At 47.4% G+C, this 19491-nt stretch overlaps 1 protein-coding gene across 1 annotated transcript; it reads left to right on the top strand.

Moving 5' to 3' along the window:
* Positions 1-1253: 1253 nt before the first annotated feature.
* LOC311120033 (CMRF35-like molecule 2) lies at positions 1254-16271 on the top strand (the record flags this gene model as incomplete). Its single annotated transcript, XM_084194664.1, is given in 6 exon segments — positions 1254-1293; positions 2092-2169; positions 2172-2426; positions 2619-2735; positions 12333-12440; positions 15546-16271. Coding segments are annotated over 6 exon segments (840 nt in total). The 3' UTR covers positions 15788-16271.
* Between the last annotated feature and the right edge of the window lie 3220 nt (positions 16272-19491).

The raw sequence follows: 19491 nt of genomic DNA, 5'->3' as shown, positions 1-19491 counted from the left end.
GAGAGTCTGAGTATCTGGGACTAGACTGGTAGTGACTGGTAGAGAGTCTGAGTGTCTGGGACTAGACTGGTAGAAACTGGTAGAGAGTCTGAGTATCTGGGATTAGACTGGTAGTGACTGGTAGAGAGTCTGAGTATCTGGGATTAGACTGGTAGTGACTGGTAGAGAGTCTGAGTATCTGGGATTAGACTGGTAGTGACTGGTAGAGAGTCTGAGTATCTGGGATTAGACTGGTAGTGACTGGTAGAGAGTCTGAGTATCTGGGATTAGACTGGTAGTGACTGGTAGAGAGTCTTAGTATCTGGGACTAGACTGGTAGTGACTGGTAGAGAGTCTGAGTATCTGGGACTAGACTGGTAATGACTGGTAGAGAGTCTGAGTATCTGGGACTAGACTGGTAGTGACTGGTAGAGAGTCTGAGTATCTGGGACTAGACTGGTAGTGACTGGTAGAGAGTCTTAGTATCTGGGACTAGACTGGTAGTGACTGGTAGAGAGTCTGAGTATCTGGGACTAGACTGGTAGTGACTGGTAGAGAGTCTGAGTATCTGGGACTAGACTGGTAGTGACTGGTAGAGAGTCTGATTATCTGGGACTAGACTGGTAGTGACTGGTAGAGAGTCTTAGTATCTGGGACTAGACTGGTAGTGACTGGTAGAGAGTCTGAGTATCTGGGACTAGACTGGTAGTGACTGGTAGAGAGTCTTAGTATCTGGGACTAGACTGGTAGTGACTGGTAGAGAGTCTGAGTATCTGGGACTAGGCTGGTAGTGACTGGTAGAGAGTCTGAGTATCTGGGACTAGACTGGTAGTGACTGGTAGAGAGTCTGAGTATCTGGGACTAGACTGGTAGTGACTGGTAGAGAGTCTTAGTATCTGGGACTAAACTGGTAGTGACTGGTAGAGAGTCTGAGTATCTGGGACTAGACTGGTAGTGACTGGTAGAGAGTCTTAGTATCTGGGACTAGACTGGTAGTGACTGGTAGAGAGTCTGAGTATCTGGGACTAGACTGGTAGTGACTGGTAGAGAGTCTGAGTATCTGGGACTAGACTGGTAGTGACTTTTAGAGAGTCTGAGTATCTGGGACTAGACTGGTAGTGACTGGTAGAGAGTCTGAGTATCTGGGACTAGACTGGTAGTGACTGGTAGAGAGTCTGAGTATCTGGGACTAGACTGGTAGTGACTGGTAGAGGACTGGAGTGAGAGGAGAACAGTATAAAGTTGACAACATAGGAGGGAAGCTAGAGAGAAGAATGAGGAATCTCATGTCTGTCAACATCAGACTTCTCTGTGGTGAGTACTTTTATACCATATTGAACTGTTACTATTAGAATGTAGTACATTAATACACACCCCATATTGAACTGTTACTATCAGACCTCAATACATTAATACACACCTCATATTGAACTGTTACTATTAGAATGTATTACATTAATACACACCCCATATTGAACTGTTACTATTAGAATGTATTACATTAATACACAACTCATATTGAACTGTTACTATTAGAATGTATTACATTAATACACACCTCATATTGAACTGTTACTATCAGACCTCAATACATTAATACACACCTCATATTGAACTGTTACTATTAGAATGTATTACATTAATACACACCCCATATTGAACTGTTACTATCAGACCTCAATACATTAATACACACCTCATATTGAACTGTTACTATTAGAATGTATTACATTAATACACACCCCATATTGAACTGTTACTATTAGAATGTATTACATTAATACACACCCCATATTGAACTGTTACTATTAGAATGTATGACATTAATACACACCTCATACTGAACTGTGTTACTCACTGAACACAGCACTCAATTCTTGGCATAAGTGACAGTGATCAATGCTGTACTTTACTATATCATTGAACGCTGTTTTACTGTATTGCTGTAGTCCTGAACACATAAATGTACTGTATCACTCAGCCACAGATTATTAAACATTCTCTACATATCACTCAAGTATCTCCATTACCTGACTGTCTGTGAAATATGGTGACAATGGGCAACTGATGTTGTAGAGATGATGTGAATCTGTTTCTTTGGTTGTGTCATAGCTGTGAGCTGTGTGGTGTCAGGAGTGATCACAAAGAGAGGGACAGAAGGAGGAACTGCTGGCATTCAGTGTCCTTATGCACGGGGTTTGAGACATACCAGAAGTACCTCTCAAAAGAGATCTGGGCCGACCGGGTTGATGTCATCAAAACCCAAAGGCATCAACACCCAACGTGGACTCATAAAGGGAGATACTCTCTGTATGACGACACAGAGAGAAGAGTCTTCACTGTGACCATCACTAACCTGACCCTAGAGGACTCAGGGACCTACTGGTGTGAAATAAACTCATGGTGGTGGTATCACAAGACTGAAGTCAGGTTAACTGTGGAGAGAGGTTGGTGTCTAAGAGTTTCTATTAGTGTGTTTATGGTGATGATTACATTTTGCACATTATATATTTGTGTTGATGCATTATATCTCTGTCTCACTCTCTCCCTCTCTCTCTCTCTCTCTCTCTCTCTCTCTCTCTCTCTCTCTATGTCTCTCTCTCTCCTTGACTCTCTCTCTCTTTTCCCTCTCTCTACAGCTCCTTCTCCTCCCAACCCTGGCTCCATCACCTCCATCACCTCCAGACCTCTCCTCTCCATGACACACCCATCAACAAACATCACCATGGCAACTGACTCCTCAAACTCCACTAATGGTAAATATATTACCCTAAGAGGCATGGCTCTCTAAAGACTACACATCTCTCTCTCTCTCTCTCTCTCTCTCTCTCTCTCTCTCTCTCTCTCTCTCTCTCTCTCTCTCTCTCTCTCTCTCTCTCTCTCTCTCTCTCTCTCTCTCTCTCTCTCTCTCTCTCTCTCTCTCTCTCTATATATATATATATATATATATATATATACATAAACTACAACTACAACTACAACTACGAAGCACCATACTGTAACATGGACTACAACTTCCAAGCACCATACTGTAACATGGACTACAACTACCAAGTTCCATACTGTATCATGGACTAAAACTACCAAGCATCACTCTGTAATTGAACCATAAAAAAAACACATTGACTGAGACTTTATATAAGACTGAATAATCTGATTGTGACTATTGATTCCTCATTATTGACAATTCCTGTCACGGATTCTGCCGAGGCTGCTCCTCCTCCTTGCTCGGGCAGGCTTCGGCACTCATCGTCCCCGGAGTACAAGCTACTGCCGGTCGATGTTTCGGTGTTTGTCTTGTTTTGTCTTGAGTAGTTACACCTGTTGTCTATTATGTTTGATTGTATATCCTCTAATTACCCTTGTCTCACGTTTGGTATTTGTGTGTTATTGTTTTGTGTCTAGGCGGTATCGGCATTGCTGTATTTCATATTACGTGTATGGTGTTTTTCCCTCCTGGTTCGGAGGTTTTGTTTTGTTCTTTACTATTAGTAAAGTAAGTCTGCTAGTATCTCTGTGTCCTGCGCTTGACTTCACTCGCCGCATACACATCGAACCTGACAGAATAACACACCACACCATGGAGTCAGCAGGATCAGCGGTGCCAACGGGATCATTGGAGGAGCGCGTAAGCAATCAAGACGCCATGATCCAGAAACTGGGCACCGCCATGCAAGATGTTATGAACACCTTGAGCCAATGGGAGAGAGGAGGTTTGCCCACACCTCCTCCAACAATACCACCACCCTCAGCCATACCCATCGTTCCATCTCCGGAGTCCAGTGGGATTCGGCTCTCGCTCCCGAGGGCTTATGATGGCACCGCGGCCGGGTGTCAGGGTTTCCTGCTCCAAGTAGAACTCTACCTGGCAACCATTCACCCGGCGCCCTCGGGATACGAGAGCATTTTCGCCCTCATCTCCTGTCTGTTCGGCAAGGCACTGGAGTGGGCCAACGCCGAGTGGAGGGGAATAGACGCCGCTACAGTCAGTTATGCAGAGTTCTCCCGCCGCTTCAGGGCGGTTTTCGATCATCCCCCAGAGGGGAAAGCGGCGGGGGAGCGTCTGTTCCACCTCAGACAGGGGAAGAGGAGCGCACAGGAATTCACACTGGATTTCCGGACTCTGGCGGCCAATGCGGGATGGAATGAGAGGGCCCTCATCGACCACTATAGGTGTAGCCTACGGGAGGACGTTCGCCGAGAGTTGGCCTGCAGGGACACCAACCTAAGTTTCGATCAGCTGGTGGACATGTCGATTTGTCTGGATACCCTGTTGGCTAACTGCGGACGTCCATAGCTGGGGCCGTCCATTCCATCCCCCAGCACCTCCGAGCCGAGCCCTGTGGAGCTCGGGGGTGCTGGTGCTAGAGAGAGGAGGAGAGAGACCAGGAGAGAGGCCGTCCCCTGCACCAACTGTGGCCGCAGAGGACACACTGCGGTTCGGTGCTGGGGAGGGTCTCCTAGGGATCGAGGCAGCAGGCCACGCACTGATGAGTCATTCCAGGTGAGTAAGCGCCTAACTCACCCAGAGCTCTCTGTTGTCCACATGTGTATCCAAGTTGTGTTTCCCGAGGTTTCTTCTCACTCCCAGCATAAGGCGCTAGTCGATTCAGGCGCAGCTGGGAATTTTATTGATCGCAGTTTCTGTTATAAGTTAGGGATTCCCCTCATACCAGTTGATGTGCCCTTCCCTATCCATGCCCTAGACAGCCGCCCTTTGGGGTCGGGATTGATTAGGGAGGTCACAGCGCCACTTAAGATGAAGACGCAGGGGGGTCATGAGGAGATTATACAGTTGTATTTGATTGACTCTCCTGCGTTTCCCGTGGTGTTGGGGCTTCCCTGGTTAATATCTCATGACCCCAACATTTCATGGCAACAGAGGGCTCTCAGGGAATGGTCTGATCAGTGTGTCGGGCGGTGTATAGGTGTTTCCGTAGGGGCAACAACGGTGGAAAGTCCGAACCAAATGCCCGCACTGCACATTCCTCCTGAGTATACAGATTTGGCACTCGTCTTCAGTAAGAAGAGGGCGACTCAATTACCACCTCATAGACAGGGGGATTGTGCGATAGACCTCCAGGCAGGCGCTGCACTTCCGCGTAGTCATGTGTATCCTCTGTCTCAAGAGGAGACGGCGGCTATGGAGACATACGTCACCGAATCTCTGGGACAGGGATACATACGGCCATCCACTTCTCCTGCGTCCTAGAGTTTCTTTTTTGTGAAGAAGAAGGATGGGGGTTTGGGCCCATGTATTGATTAACGTGGTCTCAATCAGATTACCATTAAATACAGTTATCCTCTTGCTCTGATTGCGAGTATGACACGGGGTCATTACACGGGGCGCGATTCTTCACAAAATTGGATCTCAGGAGCGCTTACAACCTGGTGCGCATTAGGGAGGGAGATGAATGGAAAACAGCATTTAGTACCACCTCGGGTCACTATGAGTATCTCGTCATGCCCTACGGGTTAAAGATTGCTCCTTCAGTCTTCCAATCATTTGTGGACGAGATTTTCCGGGATTTGCATGGACAGGGTGTAGTGGTATATATTGATGACATTCTAATATACTCCGCTACACGAGCCGAGCATGTGTCCCTGGTGCGTCGGGTGTTGGGTAGGCTGTTGGAGCATGACTTGTATGTGAAGGCGGAGAAATGCCTGTTTTTCCAGGAGTCCATCTCCTTCCTGGGACATCGGTTGTCCGCGTCAGGGGTGGAGATGGAGATTGACCGCGTTTCAGCCGTGCGTAATTGGCAGACTCCCACCACGGTTAAGGAGGAGCAGCGGTTTTTGGGTTTTGCCAATTACTACTGGAGGTTTATCCGGGGTTTTGGACAGGTAGCAGCTCCCATCACCTCCCTGCTAAAGGGGGGCCCGATGCGTTTGCAGTGGTCGGCTGAGGCGGACAGGGCGTTTAGACATCTGAAGGACCTGTTCACCTCGGTTCCGGTGCTGGCACATCCGGACCCCTCTTTGGCGTTCCAAGTGGAGGTGGATGCGTCCGAGGCGGGGATTGGTGCTGTACTGTCTCAACGCTCGGGCACGCCTCCTAAACTCCGTCCCTGTGCCTTTTATTCTAAGAAGCTCAGTCCGGCGGAACGAAATTATGACGTGGGGGACAGGGAGCTGCTAGCGGTGGTTCAAGCCCTTAAGGTGTGGAGGCATTGGCTTGAGGGGGCTAAACACCCTTTCCTCATTCTGACTGACCATCGTAACCTGGAGTACATCCGGGCAGCGAGGAGACTGAACCCGCGTCAGGCTAGGTGGGCCATGTTTCTTGCCCGGTTTGTATTTAAGCTCACGTATATACCAGTGTCACAGAACGTGAAGGCAGACGCCCTGTCCCGGCGATATGACACAGAGGAGAGGTCCATTGAGCCCACTCCCATACTTCCGGAGTCTTGTCTGGTGGCACCGGTGGTGTGGGAGGTCGATGCGGAGATCGAGCGGGCGTTATGTACAGACCCTACTCCTCCTGAGTGTGCAGAGGGCGGAAGTACGGGCCGCTCGAGATCCGTGATCGACTGATATATTGGGCTCACACGTCACCCTCCTCTGGTCATCCGGGTATAGGTCGAACGGTGCACTGCCTTAGCGGGAAGTACTGGTGGCCCACCTTGGCAAAGGACGTGAGGGTTTACGTTTCTTCCTGTTCGGTGTGCGCTCAGTGTAAGGCGCCTAGACACCTGCCCAGGGGGAAGTTACAACCTCTACCCGTTCCACAACGGCCGTGGTCTCACCTATCGGTGGACTTTGTCACGGACCTTCCCCCCTCCCAGGGGAATACCACGATTTTGGTCGTTGTGGATCGGTTTTCTAAGGCCTGCCGTCTCATTCCAATGCCAGGTCTCCCTACTGCCCTACAAACTGCTGAGGCCCTGTTTACACACGTCTTCCGACACTACGGGGTGCCTGAGGATATAGTGTCTGATCGGGGTCCCCAGTTCACCTCTAGAGTCTGGAGGGCGTTTATGGAACGTTTGGGGGTCTCGATTAGCCTTACCTCGGGTTTTCACCCTGAGAGTAATGGGTAGGTGGAGAGAGTAATCCAGGAGTGGTCGGGGTATACAGTGGGGAAAAAAAGTATTTAGTCAGCCACCAAAAAGTTCTATTTTGGTTTCATCTGACCATATGACATTCTCCCAATCCTCTTCTGGATCATCCAAATGCACTCTAGCAAACTTCAGACGGGCCTGGACATGTACTGGCTTAAGCAGGGAGACACGTCTGGCACTTCAGGATTTGAGTCCCTGGCGGCGTAGTGTGTTACTGATGGTAGGCTTTGTTACTTTGGTCCCAGCTCTCTGCAGGTCATCCACTAGGTCCCCTCGTGTGGTTCTGGGATTTTTGCTCACCGTTCTTGTGATCATTTTGACCCCACGGGGTGAGATCTTGCGTGGAGCCCCAGATTGAGGGAGATTATCAGTGGTCTTGTATGTCTTCCATTTCCTAATAATTGCTCCCACAGTTGATTTCTTCAAACCAAGCTGCTTACCTATTGCAGATTCAGTCTTCCCAGCCTGGTGCAGGTCTACAATTTTGTTTCTGGTGTCCTTTGACAGCTCTTTGGTCTTGGCCATAGTGGAGTTTGGAGTGTGACTGTTTGAGGTTGTGGACAGGTGTCTTTTATACTGATAACAAGTTCAAACAGGTGCCATTAATACAGGTAACGAGTGGAGGACAGAGGAGCCTCTTAAAGAACAAGTTACAGGTCTGTGAGAGCCAGAAATCTTGCTTATTTGTAGGTGACCAAATACTTATTTTCCACCATAATTTGCAAATAAATTCATAAAAAATCCTACAATGTGATTTTCTGGATTTTTTTTTCTAATTTTGTCAGTCATAGTTGACGTGTACCTATGATGAAAATTACAGGCCTCTCGCATCTTTTTAAGTGGGAGAACTTGCACAATTGGTGGCTGACTAAATACTTTTTTTCCCCACTGTATCCCCTGGGCAGAGATAGCCCAAAACTCTCTTCGCCACTCCTCCACTAATCTTACTCCTTTTCAGTGTGTGTTAGGGTAAGCCGGTCCTGGCACCCTGGCATCAGAGCCAGATCGAGGCTCCTGCGGTGGATGAGTGGTTTCGGCGCTCGGAGGAGACATGGAACGCTGCGCATGTCCATCTCCAGCAGGCTATCAGTAGGCATAAGGCGAGCGCCGATCGCCACCGCAGTGAGGGTCCAGTTTATGCACCTGGAGATCGAGTCTGGCTCTCGACTCGAAACCTGCCCCTTCGCCTGCCCTGCCGGAAGCTGGGTCGGCGGTTTGTGGGGCCATTTAAAGTCCTGAGGAGATTGAACGAGGTATGTTATAGGTTACAACTGCCCATAAATTACCGCATTAACCCCTCGTTCCATGTGTCTCTCCTCAGGCCGGTGGTAGCTGGTCCACTCCAGGAGAATGAGATAGGAGAGGCTCCTCTGCCCCCACTGGACATCGAGGGGGCTCCGGCGTACTCAGTCCGTTCCATCGTGGATTCGAGACGTCGGATGGGGGGTCTGCAGTATCTCGTGGAGTGGGAGGGGTACGGTCCGGAGGAACGGTGCTGGGTCCCTAAGATGGACATCCTAGATCCCTCCCTCTTGACGGAGTTCCACCGGAGTCATCCGACTCGCCCTGCTCCGCGTCCTCCTGGCCGTCCCCGAGGCCGCGCGTCAAGGGGGGGGGGGGGGGGGTACTGTCACGGATTCTGCCGAGGCTGCTCCTCCTCCATGCTCGGGCAGGCTTCGGCGTTCGTCGTCCCCGGAGTACTAGCTACTGCCGATCGATGTTTCGGTGTTTGTCTTGTTTTGTCTTGAGTAGTTACACCTGTTGTCTATTATGTTTGATTGTATATCCTATAATTACCCTTGTCTCACGTTTGGTATTTGTGTGTTATTGTTTTGTGTCTAGGCGGTATCGGCATTGCTGTATTTCATATTACGTGTATGGTGTTTTTCCCTCCTGGTTCGGAGGTTTTGTTTTGTTCTTTACTATTAGTAAAGTAAGTCTGCTAGTATCTCTGTGTCCTGCGCTTGACTTCACTCGCCGCATACACATCGAACCTGACAATTCCTCTCTATTTTCTGCTCTCCTCAACACCCACCTGTTTCTCTGTCTAATGTTGTCTTCCCTCTTCCCTCCCTCTGAAATGAAGAAACACAGAAGTACTGTCACGATCGTCTGAAGGAGCGGACCAATACGCAGCGCGTGGAGTGAACATGATGACTTTATTAATAAAGCAACCACGAAGAAAACAACAAATGACGATACGTGACGTTCAAAATACTGATACAGACTAACAGCAACACAGAAACACGGAACAATAACCCACAATGCCCACAAGAAAACATACAGAATAAATATGGCTCCCAATCAGAGATAACGAGCCGACAGCTGACACTCGTTACCTCCGATTGGGAGTCATATGACTAATCAACATAAAACCCAAACATAGAAATGAAACAACTAGATCCCACATAGAAATACACCCAAAAGAAAATGACAACCCTGGCTCACAACTAAGAGTCCCGGAGCCAGAACGTCACAGTACCCCCCCCTAAAGGCGCGGACTGCGACCGCGCCTCACAACCCCACCATAGGGGAGGGCTGGGTGGGTGTTGCTCCCCGGAGGCGGTTCCGGCTCCGGGCTTGACCACCACCCCACTATAGTTACTACCCGCTTTCTTAACCTCCTCCCAATGACCACCCTCCACTTAAACCCACCTGGATTAATGGGCAGCACCGGACTAAGAGGCAGCACCAGGCTAAGGGACAGCACCGGACTAAGGGGCAGCACTGGACTAAGGGGCAGCACTGGACTAAGGGGCAGCACCTGACTAAATGGCGGATCCTGGCTGGCTGGCTCTGGCGGATCCTGGCTGGACGGCTCTGGCGGATCCTGGCTGGACGGCTCTGGCGGATCCTGGCTGGACGGCTCATGGCTGGCTGACGGATCTGGCTGCTCATGGCTGGCTGACGGATCTGGCTGCTCATGACTGGCTGACGGATCTGGCCACTCATGGCTGGCGGAAGGCTCTGGCTGATCCCGTCTGGCGGAAGGCTCTGGCTGCTCCTGTCTGGCGGAAGGCTCTGGCTGATCCGGTCTGACGGAAGGCTCTGGCTGCTCCTGTCTGGCGGAAGGCACTGGCTGATCCTGTCTGGCGGAATGCTCTGGCTGATCCTGTCTGGCGGAAGGCTCTGGCTGATCCTGTCTGGCGGAAGGCTCTGGCTGATCCTGTCTGGCGGAAGGCTCTGGCTGATCCTGTCTGGCGGAAGGCTCTGGCTGATCCTGTCTGGCGGAGAGCTCTAGCGGCTCCGGTCTGGCGGACGGCTCTGAAGGCTCATGGCCGACGGGCGGCTTTGCAGGCTCAGTACAGACGGGCAGTTCAGACGGCGTTGGGCAGACGGACAGTTCAGACGGCGTTGGGCAGACGGGCAGTTCAGACGGCGTTGGGCAGACGGGCAGTTCAGGCGCCGTTGGGCAGACGGGCAGTTCAGACGGCGTTGGGCAGACGGGCAGTTCAGACGGCGTTGGGCAGACGGACAGTTCAGGCCCCGTTGGGCAGACGGCAGACTCTGGCCGTCTGAGGCGCACCGTAGGCCTGGTGCGTGGTGCCGGAACTGGAGGTACCGGGCTGCGGACACGCATCTCAGGGCTAGTGCGGGAAGCAGCAACAGGGCATGCTTGGCCCTGGGGACGCACATAAGGCCTAGTGCGGAGAGCAGCAACAGGGCATGCTGGACCCTGGGGACGCACATAAGGCCTAGTGCGGAGAGCAGGAACAGGCCGGGCTGGGCTGGCGACGCGCACCGTATCCCTGGTGCGAGAGGCCGGAACAGGCCGGGCCGGGCTGGCGAAGCGCACCGTATCCCTGGTGCGTGGAGTAGGAACAGGCCGGGCTGGGCTGGCGAAGCGCACCCTATCCCTGGTGCGTGGAGCAGGAACAGGCCGGGCTGGGCTGGCGACGCGCACCGCATCCCTGGTGCGAGTGGCCGGAACAGGCCGGGTCGGGCTGGCGTAGCACACCGTGGACCTGGTGCTTGGAGTAGGAACAGGCCGGTCCGTACCGGGAACACACACCACTGGCCTCAACCGAGGATCAGGAACGGGCCGGACCGGACTGGCAACACACATCAGTCCTTCACGCCGTGCCACAAACACTTCCCTCCCTCTACTCGCCAATGGCTCCCGTACTCCGTTAGCCTTCTCTCCTTTTCTCCCTGTGGCAGCCTCCTGCTGCCCAGCCGCCCAAGCCATGTGCCCCCCCCCAAAAACGTTTTGGGGTTGCCTCCCGTCCTTCCGACGATGGCCCTGCCGATGCCGTTGCTCCTCTCCTGTCAGGTTCTCCCCCTTCATCGCCCTCCGGTACCGGACGGCCTCCTCCTGGGTAATATGTCCCCAGCCGAGGAGGACATCCACCAACGTTCTCTCCTGACCCGGCGCCTCCTCCCATGTCCAGACCCTTTGCTCCTGGACGCGCTGCTTGGTCCTTTTGTGGTGGGTTATTCTGTCACGATCGTCTGAAGGAGCGGACCAATACGCAGCGCGTGGAGTGAACATGATGACTTTATTAATAAAGCAACCACGAAGAAAACAACAAATGACGATACGTGACGTTCAAAATACTGATACAGACTAACAGCAACACAGAAACACGGAACAATAACCCACAATGCCCACAAGAAAACATACAGAATAAATATGGCTCCCAATCAGAGATAACGAGCCGACAGCTGACACTCGTTACCTCCGATTGGGAGTCATATGACTAATCAACATAAAACCCAAACATAGAAATGAAACAACTAGATCCCACATAGAAATACACCCAAAAGAAAATGACAACCCTGGCTCACAACTAAGAGTCCCGGAGCCAGAACGTCACAAGTACAGTACAGTAGAGACTAGCTAAATGTAGCATCACTGGAACATTATGCCAGTGTACTGTCTCTGGGTGTTCCAGGTGATCTGATGTTCTCTGGAGTTGGTCTGGGTGTTCTAGGTGATGTGATGTTCTCTGGTGTTGGTCTGGGTGTTCTAGGTGATCTGATGTTCTCTGGTGTTGGTCTGGGTGTTCTAGGTGATCTGATGTTCTCTGGTGTTGGTCTGGGTGTTGTACAGTAGGGGGACTAGGTGGTTAGGAAACTGGTACAGTAGTTGTAGTAGGACTAGCTGGTTAGGAAACTGGTACAGTAGGAGGACTAGGTGGTTATGAAACTGGTACAGTAGTTGTAGGAGGACTAGGTGGTTATGAAACTGGTACAGTAGGAGGACTAGGTGGTTAGGAAACTGGTATAGTAGTTTAGGAAGGAGAAGGAGAAGGGTCTGAGAGGAATGTTATTATCTTGTATTTATAGTTCCAGGTACACCAGTGGTCATCATGGTGTGTGTGAGTCTGACTGTGTTGGTGGTGGGACTCATCCTGCTACTGATCTACAAATGGAGGAGAGACAGGAAATCATCAAGTGAGTAAACCTCACATGTACATATGTATGTGTGTATAAATGTATGTATGTATGCACAGTGCATTCGGAAAGTATTCAGACCCCTTGCCTTTTTCCACATTCTGTTACGTTACAGCCTTATTCTAAAATTGATCACATCGTTTTTTTCCCTCATCAATCTACACCCCATAATGACGAAGCAAAAATCGTTTTTTATATAAATGTATAAAAAAACTAAACTGAAATATCACATTTACATGAGTATTCAGACCCTTTACATAGTACTTTGTTGAAGCACCTTGGGCAGCGAATACATCCTCGAGTATTCTTCGGTATGATGCAACAAGCTTGGCACACCTGTATTTGGGGAGTTGTCCCATTCTTCTTTGCAGATCCTCTCAAGCTCTGTCAGGTTGGATGGGGAGCGTCGCTGCACATCAATTTTCAGGTCTCTCCAGAAATGTTAGATCGGGTTCAAGTCCGGGCTCTGGCTGGGCCACTCAAGTACATTCAGAGACTTGTCCTGAAGCCACTCCTGCGTTGTCTTGGCTGTGTGCTTAGGGTCGTTGCCCCGTTGGAAGGTGAACCTTCACCCCAGGTTGAGGTCCTGAGCACTCTAGAGCAGGTTTTCATCAAGGATCTCTCTGGTACTTTTCACCGTTCATCTTTCCCTCGATCCTGACTAGTCTCCCTGTCCCTGCAGCTGAAAAACATCCCCACAGCATGATGCTATCTCCACAGAGAAACTTTGGAGCTCTGTCAGAGTGACCATCGGGTTCTTGGTCACATCTCTGACCAAGGCCCTTCTCCCCCGACTGCTCAGGAAGATTCTTGGTGGTTCCAAACTTCTTCCATTTAAGATTGATGGAGTCCACTGTGGTCTTGGGGACCTTCAGTGCTGCAGAAATGTTTTGGTACCCTTCCCCAGAGCTGTGCCTCGACACAATCCTGTCTCGGTGCTCTACGGACAATTCCTTTGACCTCATGGCTTGGTTTTTGCTCTGACATGCACTGTCAACTGTGAGACCTTATATAGACAGGTGTTTGCCTTTACAAATCATGTCCAATCAATTAAATTTACCACAGGTGGTCTCCAATCAAGTTGTAGAAACATCTAAATGATGATCAATGGAAACAGGATGCACCTGAGCTCAATTTCGAGTCTCATAGCAAATGGTCTGAATACTTATGTAAATAAGGTGTTTCTGTTTTCTGTTTTTTGTTTTTAATAAATTTGCAAACATTTCTAAAAATATTTTATTGCTTTGTGATTGTGCAGCATTGTATGTAGACTGATGTGGAAAACAATTTATTTAATCCATTTCAGAATAAGTCTGTAACGTAACAAAATGTGGAAAAAGGGTCTGAATACTTTCCAAATGCACTGTATGTATGTACTGTATGTACATGCACGCACGCACACAGTAGTGTAGTGGAGGTATACTGACTTCTTAATCCCCACTGATTCGTATTAAAGTATTGTAGTGGAGGTATACTGACTTCTTAATCCCCACTGATAAGTATTAAAGTATTGTAGTGGAGGTATACTGACTTCTTAATCCCCACTGATAAGTATTAAAGTAGTGTAGTGGAGGTATACTGACTTCTTAATCCCCACTGATAAGTATTAAAGTAGTGTAGTGGAGGTATACTGACTTCTTAATCCCCACTGATAAGTATTAAAGTATTGTAGTGGAGGTATACTGACTTCTTAATCCCCACTGATAAGTATTAAAGTATTGTAGTGGAGGTATACTGACTTCTTAATCCCCACTGATAAGTATTAAAGTAGTGTAGTGGAGGTATATTGACTTCTTAATCCCCACTGATAAGTATTAAAGTAGTGTAGTGGAGGTATACTGACTTCTTAATCCCCACTGATAAGTATTAAAGTAGTGTAGTGGAGGTATACTGACTTCTTAATCCCCACTGATAAGTATTAAAGTAGTGTAGTGGAGGTATACTGACTTCTTAATCCCCACTGATAAGTATTAAAGTAGTGTAGTGGAGGTATACTGACTTCTTATTCCCCACTGATACTTATCAAAGTATTGTAGTGGCCGTATACCTCCACTACGTAGTAGATCTCAGAAGCTCTCAACATTTCAACAACATGTCGTAAGCTATTAAACAACATACTAACTCTAAATCTTTCAGGAGCAAGCCAGCCATATAGCTTAAGAAGTAATGAAAATGAATTATTGAGGCTATATTAAACTATTATTTCTTCAAGGCTATAGCCTTGTGAAGCACTTGTGACTTGCTATAGGCGAAGGAGCACTCAGCATTTCAACAACACCTTGTTGTATTAAATCAACTTATACTATAAATTGCACATTTAGGCTGTATAAAATGAAATAAACCAACATCTTCTTTACTTAGAATTAAATAAATAAAACATATTATTCCAGTGCCTTTGAATTCCCTCTTAGAAACACCATAATTGCTCAATGCCAGCCTGTATAGACTAGTTTGAAAGTTAGTTTAGCCTAGCAGACAGTATTATATTCCCATGGTCTAATCACAGTCAACACAAATGTATTTTGTGGGCCTAATAACAATATAAAGGATTAAAAAATGATATTTTCCCAAATGAAAAAAAGACAACATCTCTGTGCATTATTAGTTTATTAGCATAGAGAATATTATGCAGTACCAGTACTGTTTCTAAACCCCTTTTCACACTGCTGGATCTGATTGATTATTTCCAAATTTTCAATGTCAGTACAGTTCCAGGCTTCAGTTGAATGACTACCCAGGCCAGCCCAGTTCAGCTTGTCTCTGTAGTGTGAAGAGAGCCACTGTAGGAACTCACAACACAAGGGCACAATGGTGGTTTGCACATTGCAGAACTAACCTGACACTGAGCCATGCCAAGCCAAGCCCAGATGATTTGGCCTGATTCTGCATCCACCATAAAGGCTTGAACCATGCTAGAACTGTTAGTGAAGAAAATATCCAGGCCGGCACAGTACAGCTTGGGTTTGCCTGACTGTGAAAGATGTATCATTTTTTGGTCATTCAGAGTAAGTCACTGTTTCTCATAGAGTGTTTCACACAGGGCGGCTTTCCTTCGCACAAGCAAGGACACAAACACACATTAATTATATGTTGTGTGTTCCACAGGGCCAGTCACCAATCCAGACACAACAACTAAAGACTCCACCTACCAGACTCTCAACACAACAACCCAAGACTCCACCTACCAAACCCTCAATACAACAACCCAAGACTCCACCTACCAAACCCTCAATACAACAACCCAAGACTCCACCTACCAAACTCTCAACACAACAACCCAAGACTCCACCTACCAAACCCTCAACACAACAACTCAAGATTCTACCTACCAAACCCTCATCCACTAAACAACAGACCCAAACTAATGCTGCGTTCATAACACGTGGGAACTCTCAAAATACTTCTAGTAAACTGGGAGCAACAAGTTGTGTGCATTCACTTGCTGTGAACTCGTTAAGAACGCTGATTGGATAATATCAAATTAACTGCCTCAACCATGAAAAAAAAAGTACAGCTATCATGCTTGTAAACACATTATAATGTTAAAAAACATATAAATAGATTGTTTTATTATACATATTGTTTTGTTGTATTTAACTGCTGAAAATGCTGTTATCAAGGTAATTTCCTTAGTATGTGAAGTCAGTGGTCAGTTTGTGGGTGAAGTCAGAGCTCAGAGATGATACACAAGTTTCCCACTAGTAATTACCAGTTGGAGGGACGTTCAAGTGGAATGTTCTCAGTCGTATGCTAGTATTCACAAATGTATGAGATGTTATGAACACAGCATCTGCTTATGACAAAATGTGAGTCAGTAAAGTCTCTGTAACATTTGAATCATTTTTGTACCTATGAAAATCCATTCTGCACCATACTTTTTTCTCAATTACTGTAAATGTGGATCAATGAAATGTAAAACATATATAATGAAATAGACTGATATATAATTTAACTATATTGTCATCATCTCAACAATGTGTTCCTCCTCTGCTGAAACAAACATGGTAACCTTAGTCTTCCAGTTGTTGACATGATGCTCCTATACTGTCCATGTCTAAGTGATGCAAGAGGGAAGAACAGGGCTTGGCTCGGGTGGCTGAGGTCCCTGATGGTCGTCTTGGTCTTCCTGCGACACCTGGTGTTGTAGGTGTCCTGGAGAGTAGGCAGTGTGCACCAACGGTATGTTCGGCTGAGTACCACCCTCTGTAGCGCCTTGCGGTCAGCCAGCGGTGGTGGAGTTGCCGTACCAGGCTGTGATTCAGCCCGACAGTATGCTCTCGATGGTGCGCCTGTAGAACACTGTGAGGTTCCACAATCAGCTACTTTATTTTGCTGATGTTGAGAGAGAGGTTGTTTACCTGGCACCTGTTTACCTGGCACCACGCCCCCAGTTGCATAGGTAGGAGGTGAGTCCCAGGGCTGTGAGCTTTGTGTTGAGCTTAGAAGGTGATGTGGTCTTTTACTAGCCTCTTGAAGCACGTCATGATGACGGAAGTGAGTGCTACGTGTCGGTAGTCATTCAGTTCAGGTACTTCCCCTGTCTTGGGAATGGGGATGATAGTGGACACCTTGAAGCAGGTGGGGATAATGGCCTGAGCTAGAGAGAGATGTCTGAAAACACAACAGCTAGCTGGACTTCACATGCTCTGAGGGCTCGGCTAGGGATTCCGTCTGGGCCGGCAGCCTTGCGAGGGTTAACACCTTTGAATGAGTTACGTATGACCTCCGTGGAGAACAAGGCGGAACAACAAGTTTACTACATTTCAAATTAGCATAACTTTCCCATGTTTCCTCCAACTGTAATGCATGATATACCATTTTGAAACTCTGCATCTGTACTTGAATTCCATTTCAATACAAACAATGAATCGCAATTCAAATTATCATCGATGACCATCATTTTCCATGAGTGGAATTTCACTTAACTTCCTGAATTGACACATATAGTTCATTAGAATAACTGTAACCTCGTCCCCAGGCTCAATAGCAAGAGCGCCTGCTGGTGGTCGAGATTATAGGATATTTATTTGTCAGTACTGCTAACATTCTGTAGGAGGCGATGTGGAGGTTGTATTATTGGTTTACTGGTTAAATTCAGTTGCTTACATTTTAGTCATTTAGCAGACGCTCTTATCCAGAGCGACTTACAGTTAGTGAATACATTTTTTTTTATATACCCCCATGGGACTCGAACCCACAACCCTGGCGTTGCAAACACCATGCTCTACCAACTGAGCTACATCCCTGCCGGCCATTCCCTCCCCTACCCTGGACGACGCTGGGCCAATTGTGCTCCGCCCCATAGGTCTCCCGGTCGCGGCCAGCTACGACAGAGCCTGGATTCGAACCAGGATCTCTAGTGGCACTGCCTTAGACCACTGCGCCACTCGCTTGTCTGTTATGTGATGACATCATTCATTAAGGGGGAGTTGGGTTGTAGAGGAGAGTGTTTCTTCTGTTCAGAAACTCATCTGTTGAGTTGATCATTTACAAAGACTGTATTTGGATCAATGAAATGTCATAGAAAAGTAATACAATATATTGATGTATACTTTAACTATGTTGTCATCATCTCAACAATGTGTTCCTCCTCTGCTGAAACAAACATGGTAACTTTAGAACAGAGAAGTTGACAGTTTTAACACTTAGTCACCACAGCTAGCTGAGTTGTCTTGTGGTTTGGAAGTCTAACCTTCAGCCGGTTTGAACCAGTTTCACTCTGCAGCACATATAGACCTGTAGACGCTGAGGTCACTACAGAGAAATTAGGATCTATCAGCTAATGTCCACCCACTCTACCACCACCATCACTATCTCAATCTCTCTGACATGCATTTTATACTGTTTATTTCACTTTTGTTTATTATCTATTTCACTTGCTTTCGCAATGGAAACATGTTTCCCATGCCAATAAAGCCCATTGAATTGAATTGAGAGAGAGAGAGAGAGAGAGAGAGAGAGAGAGAGAGAGAGAGAGAGAGAGAGAGAGAGAGAGAGAGAGAGAGAGAGAGAGAGAGAGAGAGAGACAGAGAGAGAGACAGAGAGAGAGACAGAGACAGAGACAGAGACAGAGAGGAGGGGTGTTAGAGGAGGGAGGAGCTTCAACTAAGGAAGACAGATCATTTTAGAAACACCCTGCTGTCAAACGAATAGCTGACAGACAAGCTGTTGTGGACCTGTGCTAGCTGGTAGTATAGTCAAGTAACTTTAACAGTATAGTAATGAAGATACTCTATGTTATCTCCTGCTGTCTCCTCTCAGGTGAGTTATGTCTGTCTGTATCAGTTTCTATACTACTGTTTGGATTATATAGTACAGAAGGAATAAAAAAATGTACTTGTCTATAAGGTTTTACAGTTATGAGTTTGTTTTTCACATGTACCTTATGATAATGCACTAAACTTAGAATGCTTGATATGTTGGTCTTTTACCTTGGTTTATGCAGGGTTAAAGTAAGATTATGCAGGGTTAAAGGAAGATGTGCATGGTTCAAGTATGATTTGTGCAGGGTTAAAGTAAGATTTGAGCAGGTTAAAGTATATCTCACAGGTCATCAGTTGTGACTGTACTGTGTGTTTCTGTTTGACAGCTCTGTGTGTTGTGGAGTCAGCTGTCATGAATGTGAAGGAGGTGGTGGGAGGACATGTCATGTTCGCCTGCTCATTCATATTGGCAGGGAACAACATCAAACGCTTTTGCAAGGGGACATGTTCTGATGAAGACATTCTGGTTCAAACTAATGGGAGAAAGAATGTATCTCAAGGTAGATACAGTATAGAAGACAACAGAGATGGAGTCTTCTATGTGACCATCAAGAACCTGATGAAGTCAGACTCTGGGACCTACTGGTGTAGAGTGGAGAGATCTATAAAGGACACATACCAAGAGGTGCATCTCATAGTTATAGATGGTAAGTGAGCACTACATATAAATTGATATCTAGTAATGAACTTCCTGACTTATATCCCCTGATATAAAGTTCTTTCAGTATTGGTGTTTATATGTACTTTCTATTGACTCACAGCTCCTCCCACTCCTACACCGTCACCTG

The sequence above is a fragment of the Coregonus lavaretus genome (genome assembly GCF_964263955.1).
Source record: "Coregonus lavaretus genome assembly, contig: HAP1_SCAFFOLD_1257, whole genome shotgun sequence".
NCBI classification, from domain to species: domain Eukaryota; kingdom Metazoa; phylum Chordata; class Actinopteri; order Salmoniformes; family Salmonidae; genus Coregonus; species Coregonus lavaretus.
This window is presented reverse-complemented; position numbering and strand designations above follow the sequence as displayed.